The 27,782-nt window shown below is 38.8% G+C and overlaps 2 protein-coding genes across 2 annotated transcripts; both read left to right on the top strand.

Annotated features, from left to right (window-relative positions):
• LOC109225916 lies at window positions 13,887-14,752 on the top strand. The gene is made up of 3 exons (XM_019390722.1): window positions 13,887-14,059; window positions 14,180-14,365; window positions 14,434-14,752. The coding sequence occupies exons 1-3, from the start codon at window positions 13,887-13,889 to the stop codon at window positions 14,750-14,752; spliced, it is 678 nt and encodes a 225-aa protein (XP_019246267.1).
• LOC109225193 (endoglucanase 13-like) lies at window positions 18,578-25,047 on the top strand. The gene is made up of 6 exons (XM_019389781.1): window positions 18,578-18,884; window positions 20,577-20,990; window positions 22,619-22,705; window positions 23,293-23,448; window positions 23,547-23,831; window positions 24,586-25,047. The coding sequence occupies exons 1-6, from the start codon at window positions 18,690-18,692 to the stop codon at window positions 24,904-24,906; spliced, it is 1,458 nt and encodes a 485-aa protein (XP_019245326.1). The 5' UTR covers window positions 18,578-18,689; the 3' UTR covers window positions 24,907-25,047.

Here is a 27,782-nt window from a genome sequence, read left to right as displayed (position 1 = left end):
GTTATTTGGCGATTTCATCGCACGAACAAGTCCGTATGATATTTTTAGACTTGTGTGCGTGTTTGGTTTGGAGCCCTGAGGGCTCGGGTGAGTTTCGGGTAGGCTACAGGGTGATTTACACTTAGAAAAATCTGTTGTGTTGCTGCTTCCGGTATGCTGATGCTTTGTGCTTCGCATTCGCGAAGCAACTCTCACGAATGCGAAGTGTAAGCTGGGATGGGGAGGGATTTCTTCTAAGCGAATGTGAGGCCTTGGTCTCGAACGCGGAGCACTGAGGGGTTAGCCCTTCGAGAATGCGACCGACCTTACGCTAACGCGTAGTGTAATGGATGTGGGCTGGGAAAATCATCGAGTTGCTCTTTGCGAACGTGGTCCCAAGTCGCGAACGCGATGGTCAAGGGGGGACAGACCATCGCAAACGTGAGCATCTCATCACGAACGCGAAGGCCCTTTTGGCAGCAATGCACCGCGAACGCGACAGGTCCATCGCGAACGCGATAAAGACCTGTCCAATGTATTAAAAACAGAATCAAAAACGGGAATTGGCCATTCTCTCATATTTTCAAAACCAAGAAGGCTTAGAGTCTATTTTCAAGAGACAAGTTCTTCCCCAAAGTGTTGGTAAATGATTCTAAACTACTTTCTTCCAATTACCCATTGTTGGTCATCAATCTTCAACCTAAAATCTAGGGTTTTCATGGTAGAAATTGGGAGTTTAGGTAGAATTAGGGATTTTTGTATAATTGAAATTTAGACCTGGATTTGGGGTCGGATTTCGAAACTAATTGCATATTTGGGCTCATGGGTGAATGAGTTTTGATCCGAACCTCGAATTTTGACCAAGCGGGCACGAGATCGATTTTTGACTTTTTAGGGAAAATGTGGGGAAACTTGTAATTTTGCATTGGAATTGATTTCTTTAGCGATAATTGATATTATTAAGTTAATTATGATTAGATACGAGTGTATTGGAAGTGGACACTAAGAGAAAAGCGGTATTTGAGGCTTGAGTTCGGCCGTGGGATCGAGGTAAGTGTTGTGGCTAACCTTAGCTTGAGGGATTAGGTATTGCTGCTTTAATTACTATTTGTTTAGTTGTTGAGTAAGACGTATAGGTGTGGTGACGAGCATCTATACGTTGTTGTCGGGTCAAAGCATCCGAGTGAGTCTTATACTTGCGGCTGTTGTATTCCTTATTCGTACTATTCATGCTTAAACTGGTTACTCTTCCTGTTAAACAAATCTTATTATGTTTCCCTGATATTGGATATTGGTTGAGTATTGACTCGAGTTGGGATTTATATTGTGAAGTTAAATGTTGAAACGAGGTTGGTTATTGATGATTCCCTTACTGGGTTATTATTGTTCTGTTGTTTGGGTAAGGAAGAGTAAAGCACGAAGGGTGATGCCGTGCAATGTTTGTGAGTGAGTGTTAATGCACGAAGGGTGATGCCGTGCCATGTTCTGAGAAAGTTAATGCATGAAGGGTGATGTCGTGCTGTGTTATGAGAGAGTTAATGCACGAAGGGTGATACCGTGCCGTTTCTTTTGTTTCTTATGGTAAGGACGAGAGTAAAAGCATGAAGGGTGATACCGTGCACATGTTTTCCATGTTATTATTCCCGTTGGTTCAAAGCATGACATTTACATTGTTTCTGTACTGTACTAGTTTTAGAATTTGATATTCCCCTCAGCATGTTTTCCCCCTTCCCATTATTATCTGTTAAACTTCCGTTATTGTCATTTTCTCGTATATGATTTAATTATACAGATTCATGTTATTTGTCGTGTCCTAGTCTCGTTACTACTTCTCCGAGGTTAGGATCGGCACTTACCAGTACATGGGGTCGGTTGTATTGATACTGCATTCTGCACTTTCTGTGCAGATTTTGGTACTAGACCTCGTTGATCAGAGTTGGGTTGCTGCCTTCAGTCCATCAGGAGACCCAAGGTAGATCTGTCGGCGTTCGCAGACCCCGGAGTCCCCTTCCCTCTATCTTAGTTTCCCTGTTTTCTTTCATTTCGAGAACATATGTATATATTTTTTAAACCAGTATTTGTAGAAACTCTTCGACGTTTGTGAATTGTGACACCAGATCTTTGGGTAGTTGTGCATTAGTGTTTTAAACTGTTATAAAACTTCCGCACTTCTTATTTGTTAGTTTAAATTATTGATAATTACTGTTTTGGTTAGTGATTAGCGTGTTAGATCTTTATCTATTGGCTTGCCTAGCATTCTAAAGGTTAGGCGCCATCACGATCCCGATGGTGGAAAATTCGGGTCGTGACAAATCCATCTGTACTTGTAAATGCAAAGAGCTAGCTTCTAAAGCAATAAAATTAATAGACTAGTAGCTTAAGTAAATTAGAAGGTTTTAGTGGCCAAAACTTGTCTGTAATTAGACTTGAAATTCAAATGCATCTTATAGTAAGGCTAGACATGCCATTCTTTAGTCTTTTTGTTTTCATTTTTTTTTAAAACATTAGCGATGTACATGAACTTTATGAATATATAACAAGCTATTCAAATTTAATTAGTATAATTAAAGACTTATATTTTAGAATATGGATTAACGTGAGAATTCGAGTGTTAGATAATTTTAATTTAGAAGAATATAAACGTATTAAATAAAGTGATTTGGCACAACGATAAGTATATTTCAAAAAGGAACTTTTGAAAGAATATAACTTATTAATTAGTTAAGTAAACTAAATTATTTTAAATATCTTAATTCTAGCTAGTTTTCTCTTTGTGTTAGAGAATTCCGGTTTGTTGTCTAAAAACAAATGAATTGTACTTAGATTATTTTTGGCCAAATACAGAGACAACCCCTCTAACTTGACACCAATTTTTATTTTGGCATTTTTCTCTTATCCTATTTTGGCACTCTAACCCCATTTAATATGTTTCATTGTAACACAAAAAGCTGACCCAGTATATAATATAAAGAGTGTGTGTATAAATGCTTTTGAGGTGTAATAACTATCCAATTAAATGTAGCCAACTGTTTTTTAATCCATGTCTATCGGGTCTAACCAAATACCCGGAACCCTATACTAATAACTGTTTGACTCAAAAGTTGAACAATACTTTTCGAGCAAATCAATCAATATAGTTGAAGGGGTAAATCGTAATCGAGAATAATAAACTCTAGGATAATCTTCGTAATCGATATAGATAATGATGTTGAATGTTAGTAAAATCAGAAAGAGTGAAAACAATATTAGGGATATGAGAACTGAAATTCTAGAGAGAGGAGAGAGCAAATGTAATGTTAGAGAGAGATTGTATTATCATTAAAACATTCGATCCCCTTTACACAGCTCCCCCCCTTTATATAGGGAAGGGCTTTTAGCTAGAAAATGCTTTAAAGACATAAATTAAGTACATACTAAGAACCAACATGGTCATAAGGTCGTCCCTGTTTTGCCCACAAGCCGCTCTTCTTAAGGAATTGATGTGCTCACGACCGGTCGTGTTCGCTAAGAGACGTGGTGGGTCAAATTCGACCCCATACAGTTAGTCCCTCCGCGGGCCGGGGTCGCAACGAGATGCGTCTCCGGGGGGCGAAACCGATATCTTCGTTCTGGGAGGGTTTGACCTTGCCAACGGGTTATGACGTGACATGTACGAAACGGTCATCATGACTGTCTAATCACCAAAACATAACGCTTCTCCCCGTGCGATGTCAGTGCCTACAGATGCCATCATTGCGAGTATCCTCGAGGCAAGGGACCAACAACTCTGACGCTTGGTTTCCCGCGCTGTTTCAAATTATACCTCTTCGATTTTGGCACTTCCCAGCCCTATAAATAGGGGGAGGGTTTAACTTTGTACAGATTTTTTATCATTTGTTGAGGCATTCCTTTCTCAGTGTATATCTTTTGCTTTCCGGTGGGCTTTTGATCGAGAATTTTCCTTTCCCCGGTTGCTTTTGTGCGTAACTCTTTCTTCTCTGACGTCATGCCTAAACCTCGTAGGGCTAACGAGAGGGTCCCGATGGCTGACCCGTCGAACGTGCCTCCGCCTTCTGACAGTGGAAGGGCGGAGGAAGAGGAGGACTTGACTCCTCTCACCGTAGAGACGCTACTGTCGCAGAACACCTCAACCCGTAGTGACTTCAATAAAGATTCTCCCGTTCCAATTTCGGAGTCATCCCTGTCTCTACAAAATCATTTAAATGACTTGCGGTTGAAATATGGCATACCTGCCCATGTAGAAATGGTTTCGGCGGAGGGGAATCACGTGGATGTTCACCGGCCTGGATATTGTGCTTTTTATGAATATCCTTTTTGCGATTGGTTATAATCTTCCTCTTCCTCCCTTGGCAGAGAAATTCTGCCGATTTTACAATATTTGCCCGACTCAGCTTACGCCGTATACTTTGAAGATACTTCTGTTATTGACGAAGTATGCGGAGTTAGCCGGGTGCGAGGTCACAGTTCACCACCTCCTTCAATTGTTTAGTGCTTGTTATTTAAGGGGGACTATGGTGCATTTGCGGAGTCGCGGCACGAGAGGATTGATAGTCAAGACCGACGACCGGGCGAGTCGAGGGTTTTGGTGCCGATATTTTTACATTAGGACCGAGCATCTGGTTTCCAGTCCTGCTGAGTACCCGGAGAGGTGGAACTCGAAACGTAAGTAGTGTAGTTTGTTATATTCCTTATTGTTTGCAACTGTTGCGATTCTAACGCTCGCACTGCAGCTACGGCTCATCCTCCCCGACCCGTTGCCAACCTCAAGAGATGGGTCGCTGGCCTATTACCTTATGCGGAGGAGACCCGCACATGGCCCGCCTTCATGGAGCATTACGGCCCCAAAGTTCCTTCAGGTAGATTTCCGATTTTTTCACTTGTCTTCGTCAACCCTGCGACCCTACTCACTTACTTTTCATTTGGGTGACAGGTCGAGGTGCTTCGAGGAAGAAAACGGTCGTTCCCGTTTCTCTACGACTGAATACATTGGTTTAGTCTGTTCGAGAGAACCTGTCTCCTTCCCCTTTACAGGGGGTTACCTCTACGACCATGGTTATGTGGGAGTCGACATTGTTGGCACCGGCATTGCAATCCACGGGGAAGGCTTCTGATGAGGAGGAGTTGTCAGAAAGGAAACGACGGCGGCTCGAGAAGAGGAAGGCGGTGGCCACTGAAGATGAGGAGAGTAAGGTACCGTGACCGGTGCCTAGGCCTTCATTCATGGGCGACGCTATTCGTTCTGGGAGGTCGGTTATGCAGAGGGGTACCGCTTCGACCGCTGGTCCTGCGCATCCTGCCGAGGGAGGGTCATCGGCCTGTCCCGTGGGGGCCACTAACGAGGTGGAGAAATCAGAATCCGACATCGCTCAAGAGGATGTCAACGAGTTTATGAGTGGTCTTACCCATGTGGAGATGACGAGCGATGGCTCTCACCGTCGTATTACGATCCCGGCGGCCTACAATTTGCTTTCAAACAGCGAGCAGGTTGTTCCGGGCCTAACTCTGTTATGTGCCGCTCTTGAGAGCAAGGCGCTTGGGCGGTGGAGGATGCGGAGCTATCTCGGAGGGTTTCCGGCATGGCCTTGCGATTATTCTTCTATCCCCTTTCTTCCTTCCGCATTTTGTTAGATTGGCTTGAGGCGTGCTTAGTTATGCTTTCTTTCTTCTTTTTCAGACCCTCGTCCTGGAGGTGGAGAGGGGGCGGCGTGAGCAGAAATGGACTGCCCTCTTTAAGAAGATGTTAAGAAATATCGGAAGTACCGCTCCAGGCGTCGAGCGGAGGTTGAACGAGGGTAGTCCCAGTCAGAACGCGGAGGGACTGAGCTGGAGGAGGAGGAGAGTGGGCTGGTGAGTTCCGTGGCCCGTAATAGTGAGTTGTAGGAGCTCCTCAGGGCGAAGGAGGACGAACATGAGTTAAGTAGTGGGGTGGCAGCGGAGAACGCTGACTTGCAGCGGAGGGTGGCGACTCTGACTGCCGAACTTGATGCTCGGGTGGCGGAAGTTAACAGGCTTTCTCGGCCTTCCTCATCTCGCCCCTCGCTAGATACAATTGCATGTTGAAGTGCACATAAAATATGGATTTATGCGGAGGCTAAGCTCGATGTTTATAGCGAGCTTCATGCCGCGGGTCGGGCAACTGAGGAAGAGGTCCGAGCAAGGAGGGACGAAGCTCCCGTTGCTCGTGACGCTTATGGTTATTGCTCCGATTCCCCTGATGGGGAGGGGCCTACTTCTGAAGATGTCAACCACCTTGACTCTAGCTCTTGGTTTAACGATGCTTACCCTTCGGGGGGCGACGAGCAGTCATAAGTTTGTAATGTGGGTTTTTTTTCTTTTTTTGGGTTGTGCAATATGCGTCCGTAGGGGAAAATGTAAATGTATTTTTGCTGTAATATAATTTTTACCTTTGCTGTTGTTCATTTGTCGTACTGCTTAATTTTCGTAGAGATTTTCATCGATCGTTACTTGGTCGTGCCGTGACTCGAACGAGGTCGGGCTGTTGTCGTTGGCTTTGGCCATCAGGTTAGTGCTTCGACTGTCGTTGAGGTAGTATCCATCGTCGTTCGAACGAGGTCGAACCGATGTCGATGGCCTTAGACGTTTAGGATGTTGCTTCGACTATCGTCGAAGTAGTATCCGTTGCTGTTCGAACGAGATGGAACCAATGTCGATGGCCTTAGCCGTTTTGGATATTGCTTCGACTGTCATCGGAGTAGTATCCGTCGCTGTTCGAACGAGGTCAAACCAATGTCGATGGCCTTAGCCGTTTAGGATGTTGCTTCGACTGTCGTCGAAGTAGTATCCGTCGTTGTTCGAACGAGGTCGAACCAATGTCGACGGCCTTACCGTTTTAGGATGTTTCTTTGACTGTCGTCGAAGTAGTATCCGTCGTTGTTCGAACGAGGTCAAACCAATGTCGACGGCCTTAGCTGTTTTAGGATGTTGCTTCGACTGTCGTCGAAGTAGTATCCGTCACTGTTCGAACGAGGTCGAACCAATGTCGACGGCCTTAGCCGTTTTAGGATGTTGCTTCGACTGTCATCGTAGTAGTATCCATCGCTGTTCGAACGAGGTCGAACCAATGTCGATGGCCTTAGCCATTTTAGCATGTTGCTTCGACTGTCGTTGAAGTAGTATCCATCGATGTTCGAGCGAGGTTGAACAGATGTCGATGGCCTTAGCTGTTTAGGATGTTGCTTCGACTGTCATCGAAGTAGTATCCATCACCGTTCGAGCGAGGTTGAACCAATGTTGGTGGCCTTAGCTGTTTAGGATGTTGCTTCGACTGTCGTCGAAGTAGTATTCGTCGTTGTTCGAGATAGGTTGCACCGATGTCGATGGACTTAGCCGTTTAGGATGTTGCTTCGACTATCGTCGAAGTAGTATCCTTCGTTGTTTGAACGAGGTCGAACCAATGTCGACGGCCTTAGCCGTTTAGGATGTTGCTTCGACTGTCGTCGAAGTGCACGTCGAAGTAGTATACAATGGAGAAATTCTTTGTTCACATAGTGGAGAGATTCTTGTTCATACAATGGAGAGATTCTTATTCATGCAATGGAGAGATTCTTGTTCATACAATGGAGAGATTCTTATTCATGCAATGGAGAGAATTTTGTTCATACAATGGAGAGATTCTCATTCATGCAATGGAGAGATCCTTGTTCATACAATGGAGAGATTCTCATTCATGCAATGGAGAATGATTAGTGTAGTCCCTTCAGCACATTGGCCTGGAGGCCGTGTCGACTGGTCGATGTGGTGAATCTGCGCCCTACTACCACCGGATGTCCCCTTTGCCGCCTCGTTAAAAACCTCCCCAAAAAAACCCAATTGGGACAAAACTCGGAGTATGGAAAAAGAGTACGACTAGGGAGACGCCTTAAAAGTGGTAATGTTTGAGGTGGGTGACGTCCAATTGTTTTGGAGTGTTTTTCCCTCAATTGTTTCTAATCGGAACGCTCCTTTGTTCGCGGCTGCTGTGATTTTGTACGGCCCGTCCCAGTTGGTTCCTACTTTTCCCTCATTCGGGTCCTTTGATGCCAATGTTTTGGCCTTGAGGACGTAGTCACCTACCTTGAACGATCTTACTTTGGCTTTCTTATTGTAATACCTTTCTGCCTACTGTTTTTGGGCTACCATCCTTATATGGGCTGCGTCTCGTCGCTCCTCGGCTTCGTCTAGGTCTTGTAACCTGCTTTCGTCGTTGCCCGCTCCGCTTATATGGGAATATCTCAGGCTTGGTTCTCCGACTTCAACGAGTATGACTTCGTCGGTCCCATAGACCAGTGGATACAGTGTTTCTCCCGTACTGCACTTGGGTGTAGTACGGTATGCCCACAATACTTCTGGTAGCAATTCAAGCCATAGCCCCATAGCTTCTTCGAGCTTTTTCTTTAGTATGTTCAAAATCGTTTTGTTGGAAGACTCGGCTTGGCCGTTAGCAGCGGGGTGGTATGGAGTGGAAAGTATCCGCTTGATGTGCCATTTCTCGAAGAACTCGGTTGTTTTTCTCTCGGCAAACTGGGGCCCATTGTCGCAGCTGATTTCTTTGGGGATGCCAAAACGGTATGATATTCTTCCATATGAAGGTGATGACTTTTTGTTCGCGTATTTGTGCGTACGCACCTGCTTCCACCAACTTAGAAAAATAGTCAGTTAAAACTAACAAGAAGCGTACCTTTCCTCGTCCTGCTGGCAGGGGACCGACTATGTCCATTCCCCATTTTATGAATGGCCATGGCGAGGTAACTGAATGGAGGAGTTCGCCTGGCTGATATATCATAGGGGCATAATTTTGGCAGTGTTCGCATTTTCGGACATAATCCGCCGCTTCTTTTTTCATCGTGGGCCAGTAGTAGCCGGCACAGATGATGCACCGGACTAGGGCGCGGTTCCCTGTATGGGCACCGCAATGTCCTTCATGAACTTGTTCTAATACACGCCTCGTTTGATGTGGCCCGAGGCATTTGGCGAGGGGGCCACCGAACGTTCTTTTGTACAAATCTTGATTTACTAGGCTGTACCGGGCAACTTGCGCTTGGAGTTTCTTGGCTTCTTTTTTGTCGAATGGGAGCGTTCTATCCTGTAGGTAGGACACAAACTGGTTGCGCTAGTCCCAAGTTAAATTTAAGAAAAATACCTCGGCGTGGTCGATGGCTGAATGAAGGAGGGTGACCACGTTTTCTTTGTTGATATTTTTGGTGGCTGCGGCCAGTTTGGCTAGGCTGTCTACTTCGGTTTTTTGTGCTCTGGGGATTTGTTCGAAGAGACATTCGTCGAACTCAGGCATCAGCTTATGAATTTCTGACTGATATTTCTGCATTCTTTGTTCTTTGGTTTGGTAAGTCTTAGTGACTTGATTCACGACGAGTTGAGAGTCGCAGTGGAGGATGAGTCGACGGGCTCCGTATTTGATGGTTAATTTCATGCCTGCAATCACAGCCTCATACTCGCCTTCATTGTTAGTCATCTCCGGGCATCGTGTGGACTGGCGAATCACTTCGCCCGTGGGGACTTCGAGGACGAGTCCTAGTCCCGAGCCCAAGGCATTCGCAGAGGCCAGAAACTTTCCCGAGGCCACGCCGAAGGCGCATTTTTCCGGGTTCAACTTTATCCCGTACTGCCTTAGTATCTCGAAGGCCTGCTTCAGGTGACCAATGTGATCCTCCTTCTTTGTCGACTTTACGAGCATGTCGTCATGTAGACTTCCATAGTTTTTCCGAGCTGTTCTTTGAATATCTTGGTGACCAGCCTCTGATCTGTTGCGCCCGCGTTTTTCAGCCCGAAGGGCATCACCTTGCAGTAGTATGTCCCTTGGTGGGTGATGAAGGCTGTCTTTTCTTGGTCCTCTTCTGCCATCAGGATCTGGTTGTAACCGGAATAGGCATCTAAAAATCTTAGCAGCTCGTGCCCCGCTGTTGCGTCTATTAGCTGATCGATGTGGGGCAACGAAAAAAAGTCTTTCAGGCATTCTTTGTTTAAGTCGGTGAAATCCACGTGCATCCTCCACTTCCCACTTTTCTTCTTTACCATGACCACGTTGGCGACCCATTTAGGGTATTTCGATTCTCTAACGGAACCGTTGGCCAGTAGCTTATCCACTTCTTCGCTGACTGCCTCGTTGATTGAGGTGTTGAATTTTCTCCTTATTTGCCGCACGGGCGGATAGAGTGGGTTGACGTTCAATTTTTGGACGGCGATGTCCTTCGGGATCCCTGGCATATCTGAATAGGAGAAGGCAAATAAGTTTGCATGGTTAGTTAGGAACTCGTGGTACTTACATGGGTCGGAGAGGTTGTGCCCGATATAGGCCTTCTTCGAACTATCGGTGCCGTCCAGCTAGACCAGATCAAGGTCTTTGACTGTCGCCTTGCAGGCCTCTACGACATCTGGGTCCCAGACGCCCTCTATTGTCGGGTTAACCCTAGTCCCCTTCATGGCTGATTGCTATGCTTCCGCGCTTGCTCCTTTCAGTTGTTTGGTGTGTGTGCAATATTGGGCAATCCGGTAACACTCCTGGGCGGTGCGTGGTTTGCCACGTATGCTGAATACTCCCCATGGGTGGGCAACTTGATTACCTAGTAGAGACTTGAGGGGATGGTTCTCATGGCGTGTATCCATGGGCGCCTTGTGATGACGTTGTAAGCTGTGTCCTCGTTCATGACGTGGAACGTGGTTTCCAGGGTGACTCCTCCTGCTAAGACAGACAACGATATTTCTCCGGAGGTTCGCTCTGCTGCATTGTTGAAACCTGTTAGTGTTATGCAACACGATATCACCTTATCCTCGAGTCTCATTTGCGTGAGGACCCTCGGGTGGATAATACACGCGCCGCTTCCGTCATCTACCATGATTCTTTTTACGTCAGTGTCAGCAATGCGTAAAGTTATAACTAGAGCATCGTAGTGAGGAAAGGACAAACTGTTGGCATCAGACTTATCGAAGGTGATACTGTCTTCGAAGTCATCATACCGTTCGTGGGCAATCGTGCGCTTTAATTTGTGTGTGGTGGTGAATTTTACATGGTTGATTGCCGAGTCATCGCCGCCACCGACGATCATTTGTATGGTGCGTGCCGGAGAAGGCGGCCTTGGTGGCCCTTGGGATTGATCGCATCTTCTGGCGAAATTGGCTCTTCCTTTATCGCTGAGTAGCTCCTTCAAGTATCCCTGATTCAGCATTCTGACTACTTCCTGTCGTAGTCCTATGAAGTTTTCTGTCTTATGTCCCCTTTCCTGGTGGAACTCGCATAGGACGTTCGACTTCGGATCTGATTTCATTTTCTGCGGCCATTGCACCTTTGTGCCCAGCTTTTCCAGTGCGTACACTATTTCTGAAGGTGAGACACAAAAGTTGTGAGTAGATAATAATGGAGGCATACCTCTTTCATTCCGGAGTGGGGCGACGTGTCGCTGTAAGGCGACTGGATGACTTGGCGGAGGTGGATTGGGAGCTCTGACGTAGGGTTGATGCCTTTCTCTGGTGAACCGGGGGAGTGGATCCCGTCGCCCGTCATTACGCCGCTCCCTCCTGATTTCTGACTGTACTGACGTCAACCGCTGGGTCGGGCCGTTAAGGTCATCTTCGTCTGCCCTTACCTCTGCGCAGTAGGCGTTGTGGATCTCCTCCCATGTAGTGGGGGGATACTTTATGAGTCGACTGAGCAGCTTTTGACCCGTCTCTGTCTAGCCCGTTCTGAAAAGCGGCGACCGCTATCCCTTCTGATACGTTTGGCAGGCCCATCTTTATTTTGTTGAATCGTGCCAGGAAGTCCCTGAGTCCTTCGCTCGTTGTCTGTCTGATTGCAAAGATATCATTGACTCTCGCTTCAGCCTTCTTTGCTCCCGCGTGGGCGGTGGCGAACTTATCCGCAATTTCTTCGAACGTTGATATTGCTATGGCTGGTAGCTGAGAGTACCATGTCAACGCCCCTCCTGTTAAAGTTTCACCGAACTTCTTTAATAATACGGATGGCACCTATTCTTTTGTTAGGTCGTTACCTTTCATAGCTGTTACATAATGGACCAGGTGATCTTCCGGGTATGTGGTCCCGTCATATTTTCTCAGGTATGGGGGCATCTTGAAGGTTTTAGGGATCGAATGAGGATCAGCTTCTTCGCTGTACGGTTGCTCGACAAACCTTCCTACGTCGCGTTTTGGCAGCAGTTTAGGAGCTCCGGGTATCTTGTCTACCCTTTCCTGGTGCTCCTTCATTTGATCACGAAGCGTTTTGTTCTCGTTCTCCATTTCTTCCATTTTCCTGAGGATGGTCGCGAGTGCATTTTCGTCCGTGTTGATTTCGGTGCGAGCGCTGCTTGCTCGCATAACGTTTGGTCCATCGATGGCAGCCGCGATTTCTGTCGTTGATGAGTCTTTTGGATTTCCTTGAGGTGGTTTCTCGAGCATGACACTTAGGGTGTTTGTCATCCATTCCTCCAGTAACTTCTTAACTACTAGGGGTGTTTCTTTCACTGCGGACGTTGAAGCTTCTTTTTCTTGCAAGATCGTTAGATCTTTGAGCGAAGAGGGTGATAATCCCTCCTCCGGGACGCTGCTTGGTGTTGTGTTTGCGGCGATTTCTCTACCGGCCTCGTTGAGAGGGCCTATAAGGTTGGTCGAGACATCTGCTATCATTTTCAGCCTTGACTCTTTGTCTGCCATTTGTTAGCTCTACGGAGTTCGAGGTATAGAGATCTTTGTTCTTGATATCCTAAACGTGAACTATGACTTCGATTACCGAAATCCCACAGACGGCGCCAAATTATTTGACTCAAAAGTTAAACAATACTTTTCGAGCAAATCAATCAATATAGTTGATGAAACCCTAATCTCGTTCCCAAAATCCCTGGCCGTAGGTGATGAAACCACTGACTACATCTGAACATAACTGATACCTAAAACCAGTTTCATTTCTCCATAATAGGTACTCCCTCCATTTCATAGGTACTTTCCTTTTTAGTCTGTTCCAAAATAAATGACACATTTTTAAATTTGGAAATAATTCAACTTTAAACTCCTCATTTTACCCATTTTACCCCTAATGAGAAGCTTTTATAACCACACAAAAGTCATGGCCCCAAAAAGCTTTATCCCTTAAGCTTTTAAGACCACAAATTTCAAAAGTCTTTCTTTTTTTTCCTTAAACTTCGTGCCGAGACAAACTACCTCATTCAATGTGAAACAGAGGGAGTACAACAAAAGGTACATGAATAAAAGGCAAACAAGACTTAACACTAGCATATTCCAGTACAAATTGAACTACGACAATGATCAACACACTAGAGATATCATCAACATTCTTAAAGTTTGGAATTTCAAGCATCAGATGAAAATATGGATTTTAAGATATTAAAAAAAACTAACTAAATAAAGGAACTAAAATACGGCAAAGCTTTGAAGCTTTCTGGAGATGGAGATAGAGCAACCAAGGAATTATTTTGAAGAAATAATAAGGAAGGAGGTTGGGCATTCAAATAGAGCCTCATGTGCCTACTAGTTGAAGAAACTCATCCAATGTGACACGTTAGATTTTATGTTAAAATAAACATATTAAACGGTTTGAGTGTCAAAATGGAACGAGATTGAGATAGAATATCAAAATGAAAATTGATGCCAAATTAAAGAGGCTGTCTATGTATTTGGCCATTATTTTTGGAACAAGTGATGTTTTGATTAGTTTTTATTTTCTATTAGACCTTTTCTGGGATATCTTTGTGCTCGGAAATAATGCGTGAACACAAATAAAGGGTGTATATATTTTATATTGGAAATTCTTTTATGTAAGAAAATGTCCGTTTGTGTTTTCTGTTATATAACCGCAGGCTAGTTGCAATTTTGCTTAATAAGAGGTTTATTGGTTCGAGCTTTGTGAATAAAGTCGTCTTTAGTCGGAAGTATTTTAGCCTAACATGAGACACTCCGGCGCGAAGCCAATTAGTTGGACCAGAAATGGTACTTGTATGGGTCAAAATTCACCCTTAGAATATTCAGGTCAAGGACAACCAGCAAAGTCTTTTGAGGCAAAGAAGGGACTTAGACAGGGTGATCCACTGTCACCTGTACTGTTTGTAATGGCAATGGAGTACTTGAGCAGGCTGCTGAAATCTTTAAAGCTGAACAAAGAATTCAAATACCACCCTAAGTGTGCTAAAGTCAATTTAGTGCACTTAGATTTTGCTGACGATTTGTTACTTTTTTGCAGAGGGGATACACAGTCAGTAAAGCAACTACACCAACAATTCAAAATTTTCTCTGAAGCAATAAGGCTAATTGCAAATCCAAACAAGAGTAGCTGCATATACTTTGGAGGTGTGGATGTCATGACTCAAAAGAAGATTATGGATATGCTGGGCTATAGCAAGGGAGAACTACCCTTCAGATATCTGGGGTATCTTTGAGCACAAAGAAGTTATCAATAATTCAATGTGAGCCTCTAATTGATCGAATGCTAATCAGAATGCAATGCTGGACAATAAAGTTTCTGTCATATGCTGGGAGAGCAGTGTTAATAAAGAGCGTGCTGATTGCAATTCAAACCTTCTGGGCTCAGATCTTTGTTCTACCTAAGAAGATCGTACAATTCATTGACACAATATGTAGAAGATTCCTATGGACAGAAAATGCATTACCTACAAGGAAGGCACTGATTGCATGGGAAAAATTATGTTGTCCTAAAGTTGCAGGGTGCCTAAATTTTATCAATGTGGTGATATGGAACAAAGCAACTATATGCAAGCTTCTATGGAACATCTGTAAGCAGAAGGAAAAGCTCTGAATCCAATGGATTAATGCATATTACATAAAAGGAAAGACACTAGGGAACACAACACCAAAGAATGCATCATGGGTCATACATCAGATATTCGAGGAAAAATATACTTTGAAAATGCTAGCTATACAGAGGAGGAGGTGAAAAGGATGAAAAACTGCTCTATCAAACACATGTACAAAGCTATGTAAGGGGAGTTTCAGAAAGTATTATGGAGAAGATTAATATGCAACAACTATGGACTTCCAAAATAGATATTCATTCTGAGAGTTGCAATACAGGAAAGGTTGGACACAAAAGAAAGAGCAAGATGGGGACTAAGTATAGACACCACATGCACATTATGTCAAAAAGAGACTGAGACAGTACAACACTTATTTTTTGATTGTGAAATGAGAGGAACTATATGGCAACAACTCCTAAAATGGCAAGGAATTCAAAGAAAAAAGCTAGAATGGAGGGAAGATCTGGCATGTATAGAAAGAAGAGCTAAAGGCAGAAGTGGAGGGGCACAATTATGCCGAATGACATTAGTTGCCGCGGTATACCACATTTGGCAGGAAAAGAACAATGTTGTTTTCAAGCAGAAGAGAAGAACAATACCAGTCATAACCAGAATGATCATTCAGAAAATTCATGTTAGAGCTACCATGTTTCCTAGGTTAGAAAGGACTATGAATACTGTAAACTGGTATCATGGTCTAATGTAAAAGTGACAAAGGCTGAGAAGTAGAAGAGTAGGAAGATCCTGACTGGGGTTGCATGTGGGACTATAGAGAGCTAGAAAGCTCAATTATGTATAGTCTGTACATAATTTTACTTGGTAAATAAAGTCATTTAATTACCAAAAAAAATATTCAGGTCAAGATAACATTACAGGAAGAATTCTCAAATCGTCATTTATTAGAATAGCCCGAGAAGTCGCACATCCTTTGGTCGAGGAGTCATTGTGGATCGTAGTCAAGGCATCAACGAGGATCGAGGTCGAGGTCGAGTATCGACGATGTAGCTACAACGGCTAGCTTTAAAGATAGGATCATAAAAAGAATATTCCAGTGGATATTCTCTTTGTTTGTACTATTAGGATTTCTTTTGGGAATGTATCCCATATAAATAGAAAAAGAAACAGTGGTAGAGAGGCATGTGACATTTTTGTAAGAAAGGCATTTTGATAAAAAGAGAGTATGTTAACTCTCTTGAAAGCATGTGAGAGGCAAAATTTAAGTTTAACACTGATTAGTTTATGCAAGTGACAACTTTTAATTGAAAATTATTTTATTATTTGAAACTTAATTAATTATTAATATAACTTAGACTAATATTATTTTTTTGTTCTTTTTGTAAATCTAGTCCCTTTTTTCTTTTTCACCGACGACGAATCCGACTCGCCGGAGTCATCTCCACTAATATCGACAATAAAATTCGCCATTCTCCTGCAACTTTTTTTACATGAAGAAATCACTCTCCCTCGTTGCGAGCTTTCAAATAGTATATATGATTCACCGTCGTCACACCTGCGTCGATTCCTCCAGCGATCGGAGAACTGTAAAACAGATTATTCAAGAACAAAAATCTTCCCACACCATTGCTAAATAAATTACCAGATCCACTAAGGTTGAGATCCAATGATGACGAGTCTAACTACACCGCTGGCAGCGAGGTTTTCACCATTACCGGCGACGACACCCCAATGGTACCGCTCTGACTCGGACTACGATTTCCATTTACGAATTAACATTCTCTGGCTCTAAAATCGGAATTTTACTTTTGCCTGCGACCATGTGTACGAAACTAGAATATAATAAGAAAAAACAAAAGAAGAAGAAGAAAAAAAAGAAAAAGGAAAAAGAATTATTAGTTGGCAGTGCGTGCACAACACTCTCCATCAGGAATCTGGTTGTCCAATTTTAAATGTGTGTTTGTTACACTTTATAATAGTTTAGGAGGGTAATAACACCCCGCGAAGGTAAAATGTGTAGCTGAAAATCCGGGTATAGGACAAGGGGGTACTTATGCATTTTTCCTTGATTGAATCATTCCCCTTACCTACTTAAATGCCATTATGATAATTCATTGGATATTATATGCTACACCACTGTTCTTGATTTTTCAAAGTTTATCTCGTGGTGCCATTGCCATCCACATAAACGCTTATCAATTGTTGTTTCTAATATTAGGATCCACGGATATTATTATTAACTAGGATTAACATTCATATAAGTTTAATTATTTGAACCAAGATTTATATTTCGGAAAAGGTCCAAATATATCTCTGTACTATGAGAAAAGGTTTAAATATACTCTTCGTTATACTTTGGGTCCAAATCCCTACGTAATACTATTGGTTCAAATATACCCCTCTTATGTTAGATTTGTTAAAGGTGGACATTCAATCCTACGTGGCACTGATATTTTATGAGGTGAACGTCACATGGCATACCACCTCAGCGTCCCTAATCCATCTATAAAATACTAAAATTTGACATAGAATATTTTTCATGGTAGCGATACTGGTGGAGGAGAAGAAAATTTTAGTGTTGGAAAAAAAATAGAAGGGATAGGTAAAATGGGTTAGGGGCGCTGAGGTGGCGAGCCACGTGGTATCCACCTCATCAAATGTCAGTGCCACGTTGGATTGGATGTCTACTTTTGAGAACTTAACGAAAATGGGGTATATTTGAACCAATAGTATAACGACAAATGTATATTTAAACTCAAAATATAACAAGGGTACATTTAGACCTTTTCTGATAGTACAAGGGTATATTTAACCCTTTTCCGATTATATTTTTGGTCAACCAGTGCCGAATACATGTTGAAAAATTAAAATAAAAGTCGAAACCAAACCTAATTTAAAATAGAACGTATGATGACTCAAACATCTCAAATGGTGAAAACATTTTGAGCCATATGTATGGTTTCTTTTTTAGGTTCACATGGGTTACAATTTTACTAGTGGTGTTGTCTGGAAAAGTTTTCGGAAATGATTTTCCAAAATCCAAAAAATAATCATTTTAATAACATTATTTTCCGAAAAACACTTTGGAAAACATTTATGCTGGACCTAAAACTCCATCAAGTTTCCAAAAAAATAAAATATCATAAGGTAATCCATCTACGCAATCCAAATTTGTTTATTTTTTAAACTTTTTCAAAACCTATAAGCGTGTAGCTAGATTTTCTTGTCTTTTCTCTTTTCCCCTAAAATTATTTATAGAGTAGGAAAACTTGTAGACGGCTGATATTTACGCCAAACTACTAAATACTTGGCACATGTTATTTATTTGCGCAATTTCTTATCACGTAATCATAATTAAGTTTATTTTTGGATATAACGTTTATTATAATTTGTAAAAGTAATTTCTAAAATTATTATTCTTTTTAAGTTTTAGACTCCAAAGTAAATATAGTAGTATCATGTATCTTTTATAAAATTCGAACAACAACTTCAAATATTAGAACTTAAAATTGTAATAACTCATAATCAAAATAATGACAAATTCTATAATTAAATAGAAAATTCGTCGCTAATCCTGTTTAGCATTGAATTAATCATAAATTATCACAAAATTCAGTTAGCTACGAGTAATTTAACGACAAATTTGCGGAGAATGATCTCACTTCACATTTTCCCTCTTCATTAATATTACGGCATATGTAGGGTCCTCTAAATTCTCTCCATTGTTACACCAATTACTTTCTATAGTTAAAAAGGGACAAACAATAATATATCTCTTATCATTTTAGATTGTCTTAAATAATGTCAATTTTGATTGAAAAGAATTATAGTAAATGCTTCTACTGAGTTGAGCTGTTAAATATATATACTCTCCATATTTACAATCTTGTCATGCTAGAGCCAGCTCAAACCATATAAGGGACAACTTATAAACCAATTCCAAAGAAATTAAACCAAAACTTCCTCTTGTAAATTGTATTATTCATGTCTTCAAAAAGTCATTTTGTGATTGGATTTTGCTTTGTGATTTTATTTGGAAATGCAGCTTCAATTGATTATGGAATAGCCCTTACAAAATCTTTATTGTATTTTGAAGCTCAAAGATCAGGAAAATTGCCTCCTAACCAGCGTGTTCAATGGCGTGGAGATTCAGCACTAAACGATGGTAAAGACGCAGGGGTATATATCAAGCTCTCTAAAACTTTTTTCATTTTATATATTTTATACGGATATATGAATATAGCATATGCTATTCGCCTTGTACAAACTGAGACGAATCTAGGATTTCAGCGAGTTCGAAATATTTTTGTATATTACTAGTTTTTAGTGTACGTGCGTTGCACGTGTCTATCGTGTTAATCAATAAAAATATATACAAAAAGATTATTCTGCATGTACGTCATACACTTCTATAATCTAGGTAAACTAATCTTCTTAGGCCGTCAGCCAAACACTCCTAATTTAATCCCTTTTTTGAGTCTTATGTTTCTTCTCATCTCGAAAATTTTCATTTAGTTCTAACTTATGCATCACATGAGAAAGTAGGAACACTCTAAAAGAACTTATTCCACCTAATCTCTTTCTAAATATTATATTTATGGATTACATGATTATATATATAGATCATAGTATAAATATAACATTTCAAAATCATGTAAATAGAAAAGTTTAAAAAAAAAAAAAAGAGAAAAGGATTCTACGTTTTTGTTTGACAAAGTTGCCAAAAAATTACCCATAACAAAAGTAGAAGAGTTTCCTTTTGATGTATTGTCCTTTTTTATTTATGTATAGGAAACATTAAAATTTAAATAATTTGATTCCTTCTTGAAATATATATTTTTTTAATTATCTTAAGATTTTAGGAATTGAAAATATTTTAGTTCCTTCTCTATAACGTACTTTTCTCATTTATTTATGGTAGAAATTTTAGAAATGTATTTTTCACTTTTATAAATCAAGGTCCTAAATAGAAAAGTAATTAAATGAGTATTTCTAAATATTAGGAAAGTAAATTTAATGATTAATACTATATATAGGAAGATAATTAAATGATTATTCTGTCCAATGCGAACTCTATTTAAAAGGGGTAAAAAAGATTTATGACATTTTGCTAAGGGCCTTCGTGCTTTTAATATAATATAGATATAGATAGATTGTTGTAATCCGTTAAAAAAATTGAGGTAATTTTTAATTGATTTTTTTAGTCTCCAAAAGAGCAAAGGTTTTTGTGATAACTCGAAAAGGTGGCCAAAAAGTAATAGAGTTAGTGGCAGCCCTTGTAGTCGTACAAAAAGTAACACTTTAATGGCGACTATACTTAGATGTTATGAGTACGTACTACGTTCTCTCTCAGTTTCAATTTAAATGACACATTTCACTTATCGAAAGTTAAATTGTATGAAGTTTAACTAACATTTTAGAATGTATTTTTTTATCATATTGACATAAGAAAAATTGCGATTTATAGTACTTTTTGTATAGTTTTTGAATATCCAAATTTTAATTTTAAAATACTGAGTGTGAACTAATACAATTAATTAACTTCAAAATTTAGTCAAACTCTCAAAAAGTAAAATGTATCATCTATATTGAAACAGATGGAGTAAATTTTAGTGGAGACTACCAAGGGTGAAGGTACATCGCCCTAAGGGTGATCAACTGACTACCTTTTGCTGAAAAAATACACTGAATATATAGGTAAAATATTAGATTTTAATGATATATAACATTTATTGAACACCCTTTATCAGAAATTTTTTTTACTTATTTCAAATTCGAACACCCTAAATGAAATTTCTGCCATTCGACACTGGAGACTATACTATCAATGGTCGCCATTAAAAGGTCTTATACTTTCATTTGGGCCATTAGATTGACTTAACAGGAGGATATTATGATGCTGGAGACAATGTCAAATTTGGATTTCCAATGGCATTTACGGTAACAATGCTAGCATGGAGCGTAGTCGAATTCGGAGAAAAATTAGAAGCCAAGAAAGAACTAACAAATGCTCTAAATGCAATCAAATGGGGAACTGATTATTTCATTAAAGCACATACACAACCTCATGGTCTTTATGGTGAAGTTGGAGATGGTAATTCTGATCATCAATGTTGGGAAAGACCAGAAGATATGACAACGCCGAGGAATTCGTACAAAGTTGATGAACAACATCCTGGTTCTGATCTTGTTGGAGAAACTGCTGCTGCTTTTGCTGCTGCTGCCATTGCTTTTAATAAGTCGGATTGGAGTTATTCTTCTCAACTTCTCATCCATGCAAAAGAGGTGATAACTAAGCTCTTAATTAATTATCTTTATTGTGCGGACTCTCCAAAATGATGTTGCATCCGTATTAGATCCTCCAAAAATACATTACTTTTGGCAGGGGCGGATCCAACCCTTTGGTATCGGGTTCAACTGAACCCAGTACTTTCAGTGCGGAATATAAATTTTTGTGCAAAATTGACTAAAATTATAACATATACGGTAGTAGATATGAACCCATGACTTTAAAAATATAATTAGTATGAAAATATAGAATTTAAACTCTGTATCCGTCTCTTATTTTGGGAGGATCTGACATATACAGACGATATTTTTGGAGGCCTAAAACATAGTTAACTATTACTTTTGTCTTTTTAAGTTATGTTAATCTATTTGAATGAACGTGGAGTTTAAGAAATAAATGAATACTTTTAGAATTTGTGGTTTAAAATATACCAATGCAAGAGCTTTGAAATTAGTATTTTTTTTTTTCTAGCATGCCATTAAATTTGTATGGCTATAAAAGTTTTTCATCAAGGATATAAGTTAAATTATTTTCAAATTTACAAAAGAGTCGTTCTTTTTAAATGGACTAAAAACAAAATAGGTTAATATAATTAAAATGGAGGAAGTAATTGATATTTAATCTAAGTGCATTTATAAGAATTTTTATGGGAATACTTATCATCACTCGGTATTTACATCAAATTAATGATTACTTGATGTGTTTCTACATCCAAATTAAAAGAGATATTTTTTCGATTTTTTTCTTACAAGACGATACTCAAATCTAGATTCTTGTAATGATGATTCAAGTGGGAAAACAACAATTGGCAAAAGAAACTGGCTAGTTCTAATTATTTAATTAAGAAATTCAATTGTTGGTCATTAAAGAATTCACTTAACTAAAATAAATTAATAGGCATTTTCATGTCAATTTGCACTAAATCGCGTTAAATTTCATTGGTCTATTATAAGTATTGGAGGTGGAGATTTACGGAAATTTATATTATATTTTAATTTGTCATAGCATATTAGTTACTATCATTTAGCCCAAGTGATCTGAATAAAGGGAGTTATGTCTTCAGATTTTGGTCCAAAAATGAGGATTGCTTTTTGGTAGTTTGTGTATGCCTGTGGATTTGATTAGGTAACAAATAATAACCAAACAACTGTTTTTGTTAAAAACAGCTCAGCAACAACAACAACAACAACAATAACTCAGTATATTTTCACAGGTGGGGTCTGGGGAGGGTAATATGTACGCAGACCTTACCCTTACCCCGAGGGGCAGGGGTAAAAACAGCTCAGCAATTTTTTGAATTTTCTCGCTTTTTTTTAATTTTTGAAAATAACAAAAAAAACCAAAAGCCTATTTTCAATTTTTTTTTGCTCCGGGACACATTTTTTTTAAAATTAAAAAAACAACATAAAAATTGTTTTTAAGAAACCAAGGTTAATTGTTTTCAAAAAAACAACATCATCAGGATGTTGAAAATGAATTTTCTGGGAACTTAATATGATAGATAAATACAATAACTCCCTACCAATATTAATTAAAACTGAGAATATTGTTGTGTGAATGTATTAATGTGATCTTAGTGTGAGTCAAATAATATTGATCCATTGTATGCATTATTGTTTTGCAGTTATTTGATTTTGCTAAAAAGTTCCAAGGCCAATATCAAACTAGCATTTCAGTGGCAGGTCAATTCTACGGTAGCACTGGCTATGAGGTAATGCAAATCCTTACTATACCCTTTTTCCCTTTTCGCAATCTTTTCTTTTAGATACTTAGCTATATTATAGGGGTACTATCACTTTCAGCTCACGCCAAAAACTATTTATATTCGATATTCGAAAAAATATATAAAAGTTGTATAATATTTGTATATACAGTCAAATCTCTCTATAACATTATCCCTATTTAATAACACTTCACTATAAAAGCCAAATTTTTCCGGAACCAATTTTCATGTTATGTTATACTCATATTTTCTCTATAACAATACTTTTCTATAACATCCAAAAATATTTGGAACAAACGAGACTATTATAGTGAGGTTTGACTGTAACATACAAAATGTATATATATAAAAGATATATACATTTTCGGCTATTATTTTGAGAGCGGCTATACAATATCATTTTTTCTATTTTCTATTTTTATTATTATACGCATCTTTACTACCCCTCTGTCGCAATATATATAATGTACTTTCCTTCGGCCTGTCTAAAAAAAAAGTGATAAATAATATATTTTTATATTTACAAATAATTTAACTTTAAACTTTTTATTTTACTCTACTTCTAATTATCATAGGATGAACTCTTGTGGGCTGCTACTTGGTTGCTAAAAGCTACCCAAGACAAAACATACCTAGATTACATCAATGATCAAGCCACTAGTTCAGGAGGCACTAGATCCATGTTTTCTTGGGATGACAAGTATGTCGGCGCACAAGTCTTGATCGCCAAGGTAATCAACTATAACATATCTTTTACGTTGTCAGTATATAAAAGTTAAATTCTTCTCAAAATGATCGACGTTTGATTCACTATTCGTGCCACGAACAGAATCTGCTAGAGAACAAATTTCCGGGGAACGAAAGTTCGTTGAATCAATACAAGAAAAATGCTGAGGAATTTATATGCAATTGCATACAAAAAGGGAACAATAGCATAAAGAAGACTAATGGAGGACTTTTATGGTGGCAACCTTGGAATAATCTTCAATATGTCACAGCAGCAACATTTGTCATAATTAATTATGCAGATACATTATTTGCCAGTAAAAATTCTCTTCAATGTGCTACTGGAACAGTGGAATCTTCGAACCTAATCACGTTCGTCAAATCTCAGGTATATATGTACATAAATCTATTATCCAAAAACCAATTTTACTGAAACAATTTCGATTTGAAAAGGTAATAATATTAAAACACATAGTAGGTACATTAACTCTACAATATGTGTTTGGCATGACGGAATTCATTTCTCATGGAAAAATATTTTTCGGGAAATAGTTTAAAAAGATATTCTTAGGAAATATTTTTTAGTGTTTGATTAGTGAGCAAAAAATAATTTCTAAAAGAAAATATATTACTAATAACATAGCAAATGGAATAATATATTTTTGATAATTTCTTTTAAGTATTAAAGATTAGTAAACAATATCTAAGTATTAGTTAGAGTAAATAACCTGAAGTTAAGAGTTAAGATGATATGAGGAAAATGATTCCCGTCCATAAGTGAGAAAAATTATTTTTCCTCTTTGAATAAAAAATGTTCTCTTTGGATACGTTTCTGGTAACCAAGTAACTTTCTCATGAAGCAGCCATTAATACTTGTATTAGGTAGGTTGTCCTTCCGTGGTACGGTCCTTTCGTGAAACCTGCTTGAATGCGGGATATTTTGTGCATCGAACTACCCTTTAAATAACTTTCTCATGAGAACTATTTTTTGAAAAATAATTTTTGTCGTATTATCGTATCGTATACATCCCATGTAATATATTTCTATAACCTTATTGATGATAGGAAAAAGAGAAAAGGACCAATAAGTACATAACATACCCTTTACTAAGATTTTTTTTTTACTTTTATCATATGATCAGGTGGATTATATACTTGGCGAAAACCCTAAAAAAATGAGTTACATGGTAGGGTTTGGGACAAATTACCCACAAAAGATTCATCACAGAGGAGCATCAATTGTGTCAATTAAGAAAGACAGGGCTACAGTGAGTTGCAATGAAGGTTTCAGTTTATGGTTTTATAAAAATGCAGCAAATCCAAATGTTTTAGATGGGGCAATAGTTGGAGGACCTGATCTTAGTGATAACTATAACGATTCCAGAAGTAATTTTCAGCAAGCTGAAGCAGCTACAGCTAATACAGCACCTTTAGTTGGAGTTTTAGCCCGACTAACTGAATAAATATTTTTATATTATTGATTGATTATATTATTGTTTTATTTTAATGTCATGTCCTGTATACCTAGAATAAGATATATGGAAGACTCTTCAGTCTTTTGTAGTTTTGTTTTATATATTTATAAATGATTACTCCAATCTGTCCATTCATATCACAAGTTGATGATAGTAAGTGTTGGAATAAGTGTTTCATTAAATTTGAAACAATATATTTGATAAATTAATGTATTTACAAAAGACTCTTATTTTTCAAAGTGAATGTATGTAAATTCATTCTTGATTTACTACATACGTTTTGGTTTTAGCAAATACATTTGATCTTCCAAATTCATGAATATATTCATGAACTTATTAAATAATAAACTTATCTTTCAAGAGTCTTTTGATAGATTTACGTTTAAGTTTCAATGATGACAATATTATCTTATGTTATATTTACAAGACAAACAAAAAGGAAAGAATGAAGATGCTTAGCAAGATTGCTATTGGATTCAAAATAAGGAAAGAATGAAGATTCCGTTACTGCATTAATGATCAATCAAGAAGCAGATTGACTCGTCCTCAATCAAGGGAACTCAGATTGCCAATAGATCGCGCTTGCGAATTAATCTCTCCTTGAATTCAGCTGTGACAAGAAAGGTCACATTTGAATCTGGGCCAGTCAAAGAGCAAGATTCGAAGAGGCACCCCTTAGGTCAAATCCCTTAATTAAAGATTCTGTGCCTCCAATTTCGAAAAGGACTCAACGGTTCTTTTCTCTTTTATAAGAAGGCTGATCTCTCAAGAAGAAGACCACGCAACTATACAAACTGTATTCCAAATCTGTCTACTTCTTAGTTCAAACACTATAATTCTAAGTTATCAGTGTCTCAAAAGATAGAGAGATCTAGAGTACAAAAGAAAGTTGTGTCAACTGATTAGAAGTCAAGTGCTGATACTGTACGTTGGTGGTAAACGCGAAAAAATCCATCAATATTGTAACTTTGTTCGAAGATCTTAAGGGAACCCTTGTGGCCCAAGGGAAACTCGATGTAAGTACAACGGTACCGAACCAGTATAAATCGTGTGTGCCTTACTATTTCTCTTTACTGCTTTCACTCTTTCTGTCTTGTGGTTAGTCAACTAATACATATATTAGTCGATCAATTTTAATTAGTCAACAATTCACTCCTCTCTTGTACTTTCATCTTTAGCCTATAAATAGGGCTGATGTTCTTTGAAAAATATAAGCAATTCAAAAACTACTTTTCCCTTAAAATATTATAAAGACATTGATCAAATGGTGAAATTATAGATTCAAGAATAGAAGAGAAACATTCTTGAATGCTACTTGTTGTGTGTCTTAGTTGAATCCCGGAGATAGAGTTGTTATTTATTCTTCCGTTTGCTCGTGGAAGAGACTCCAACTATCGTCAAGAAACTTTTTCTCTACGTGCCTCTAAGCCAAACAAGTTTATTTTCTAATATTGTTGTAATTCTTGTTCTAACAATTTGAAGATAGTTGTCGCTATGGCTACTACAGCAATTTTGAGTGGTGTTCCATCTTTGCCAAATCCAAATTTTTAGTTGATGGCAAAGACTTTCCTAGATGGGGTGGAAAGATGGAATTCTTTCTACGGTGTTTGAAGTTAACATATGTTCTTGAACAAACTTGTCCCAATGCTCCTAATTCTGAGGTAGCAACTAATGAGGCCACTTCGATTAGAGAACAAATTCTTAAATGGCAAGATGATGATTATTTATGCAAGAATTATATTCGTGGAGCAATGACCAACAAATATTATGATCAATATTCTGCCAAGTGCAAAGATGCCAAAGAACTTTGGGATACTCTTCAAGCTATTTATTTGGCAGAAGAAGCGAGCTCAAAGAAGTTTCTTGTTTCAAATTATATGGAATTCAAGATGATTAATGACAAGTTAATCACTGATCAAGTGCAAGAATTCCAGTTTATAGCTAATAAAATTGCTATTTATGGAATTAATCTTGATAAAAACTTTCATGTCGGTGCTATTATTTCAAAACTTCCTCTGTCATGGAAAGAGTACAGAAGTAAACTTTTACGTAAGAAGGAAGATTTGACTCTTGAATAATTGTTGCAACATTTGCAAATTGAACAAGAGACTAGAAATCGTGACACTAATATTTTCAAGGAACCTGTCATGAAAGCTCATGTGGTTGAATAGAAAACAACCAAAAGGGAACCAGATAACAAGAAATTTACAAAGATAAAGAAAAGTAAAAAATTTTAAGCGTACTAATGCTAACTCTAAGTCAAGCGAGTGTTATCATTGTCATAAAATTGTTCACTATGCTCGTTATTGTAAAATTCTTAAAGCTGAAAAGAAGAAAGGAAAAGTCAACAACAATAGAAATGATGAACTTGTAGCGATGGTCACAGAAGCATTTGTAGCAGAAAATCAAGTCGAATGGTGGATAGACATCGGTGCAGCTCGTCACATATCAAGTGATCGAAATATTTTTAAGACCTATGAATTAGTGGGGGACGATAAAGTCATGTATATGGAAAACTCGTCCTTTGCTAAGGTTGTAGGAAAATGAACTGTTGAGTTGAAGTTTACTTCCGGAAAGATGGTCACGTTGAAAGACGTATTGCATGTTCCTGACAGTCGGAAGAACTTGGTGTCAGGTACATGATGATAGGCTATAATTGCGTATTTTAGTCGCTTATTACATTCAAATTTACTGCACTTTAATTGAGTTTGAGCTTTAATCGCTAGTGTCTTGCACTAATTGTGTCTTTTATGCCTTGTAGGAGTGATTCCAAGCTATGTAGATGTTATGAAATGAATTCAAGTGATTTGGAGCTTTAAAGTCTGAGTAAAAGCTCAAGGAAATAAGCCGGGATCGTGTTCGGG

Source organism: Nicotiana attenuata, chromosome 5, assembly GCF_001879085.1.
Source record: "Nicotiana attenuata strain UT chromosome 5, NIATTr2, whole genome shotgun sequence".
NCBI classification, from domain to species: domain Eukaryota; kingdom Viridiplantae; phylum Streptophyta; class Magnoliopsida; order Solanales; family Solanaceae; genus Nicotiana; species Nicotiana attenuata.
The sequence above is the reverse complement of the archived record's forward strand: the minus strand, read 5'-3'. Positions and strand labels throughout refer to the sequence as shown.

Coding starts and splice junctions, on each gene's coding strand:
- LOC109225916 (XM_019390722.1), top strand. CDS start 13,887: ATGAGACACTCCGGCGCGAAGCCAATTAGTTGGACCAGAAATGGTACT. Junction 14,060..14,179: donor CTGTTTGTAATGGCAATGGA/GTACTTGAGCAG, acceptor ACTTTTTTGCAG/AGGGGATACACAGTCAGTAA. Junction 14,366..14,433: donor CTACCCTTCAGATATCTGGG/GTATCTTTGAGC, acceptor AATGCTAATCAG/AATGCAATGCTGGACAATAA.
- LOC109225193 (XM_019389781.1), top strand. CDS start 18,690: ATGTCTTCAAAAAGTCATTTTGTGATTGGATTTTGCTTTGTGATTTTA. Junction 18,885..20,576: donor ACGATGGTAAAGACGCAGGG/GTATATATCAAG, acceptor TTGGGCCATTAG/ATTGACTTAACAGGAGGATA. Junction 20,991..22,618: donor TTCTCATCCATGCAAAAGAG/GTGATAACTAAG, acceptor ATTGTTTTGCAG/TTATTTGATTTTGCTAAAAA.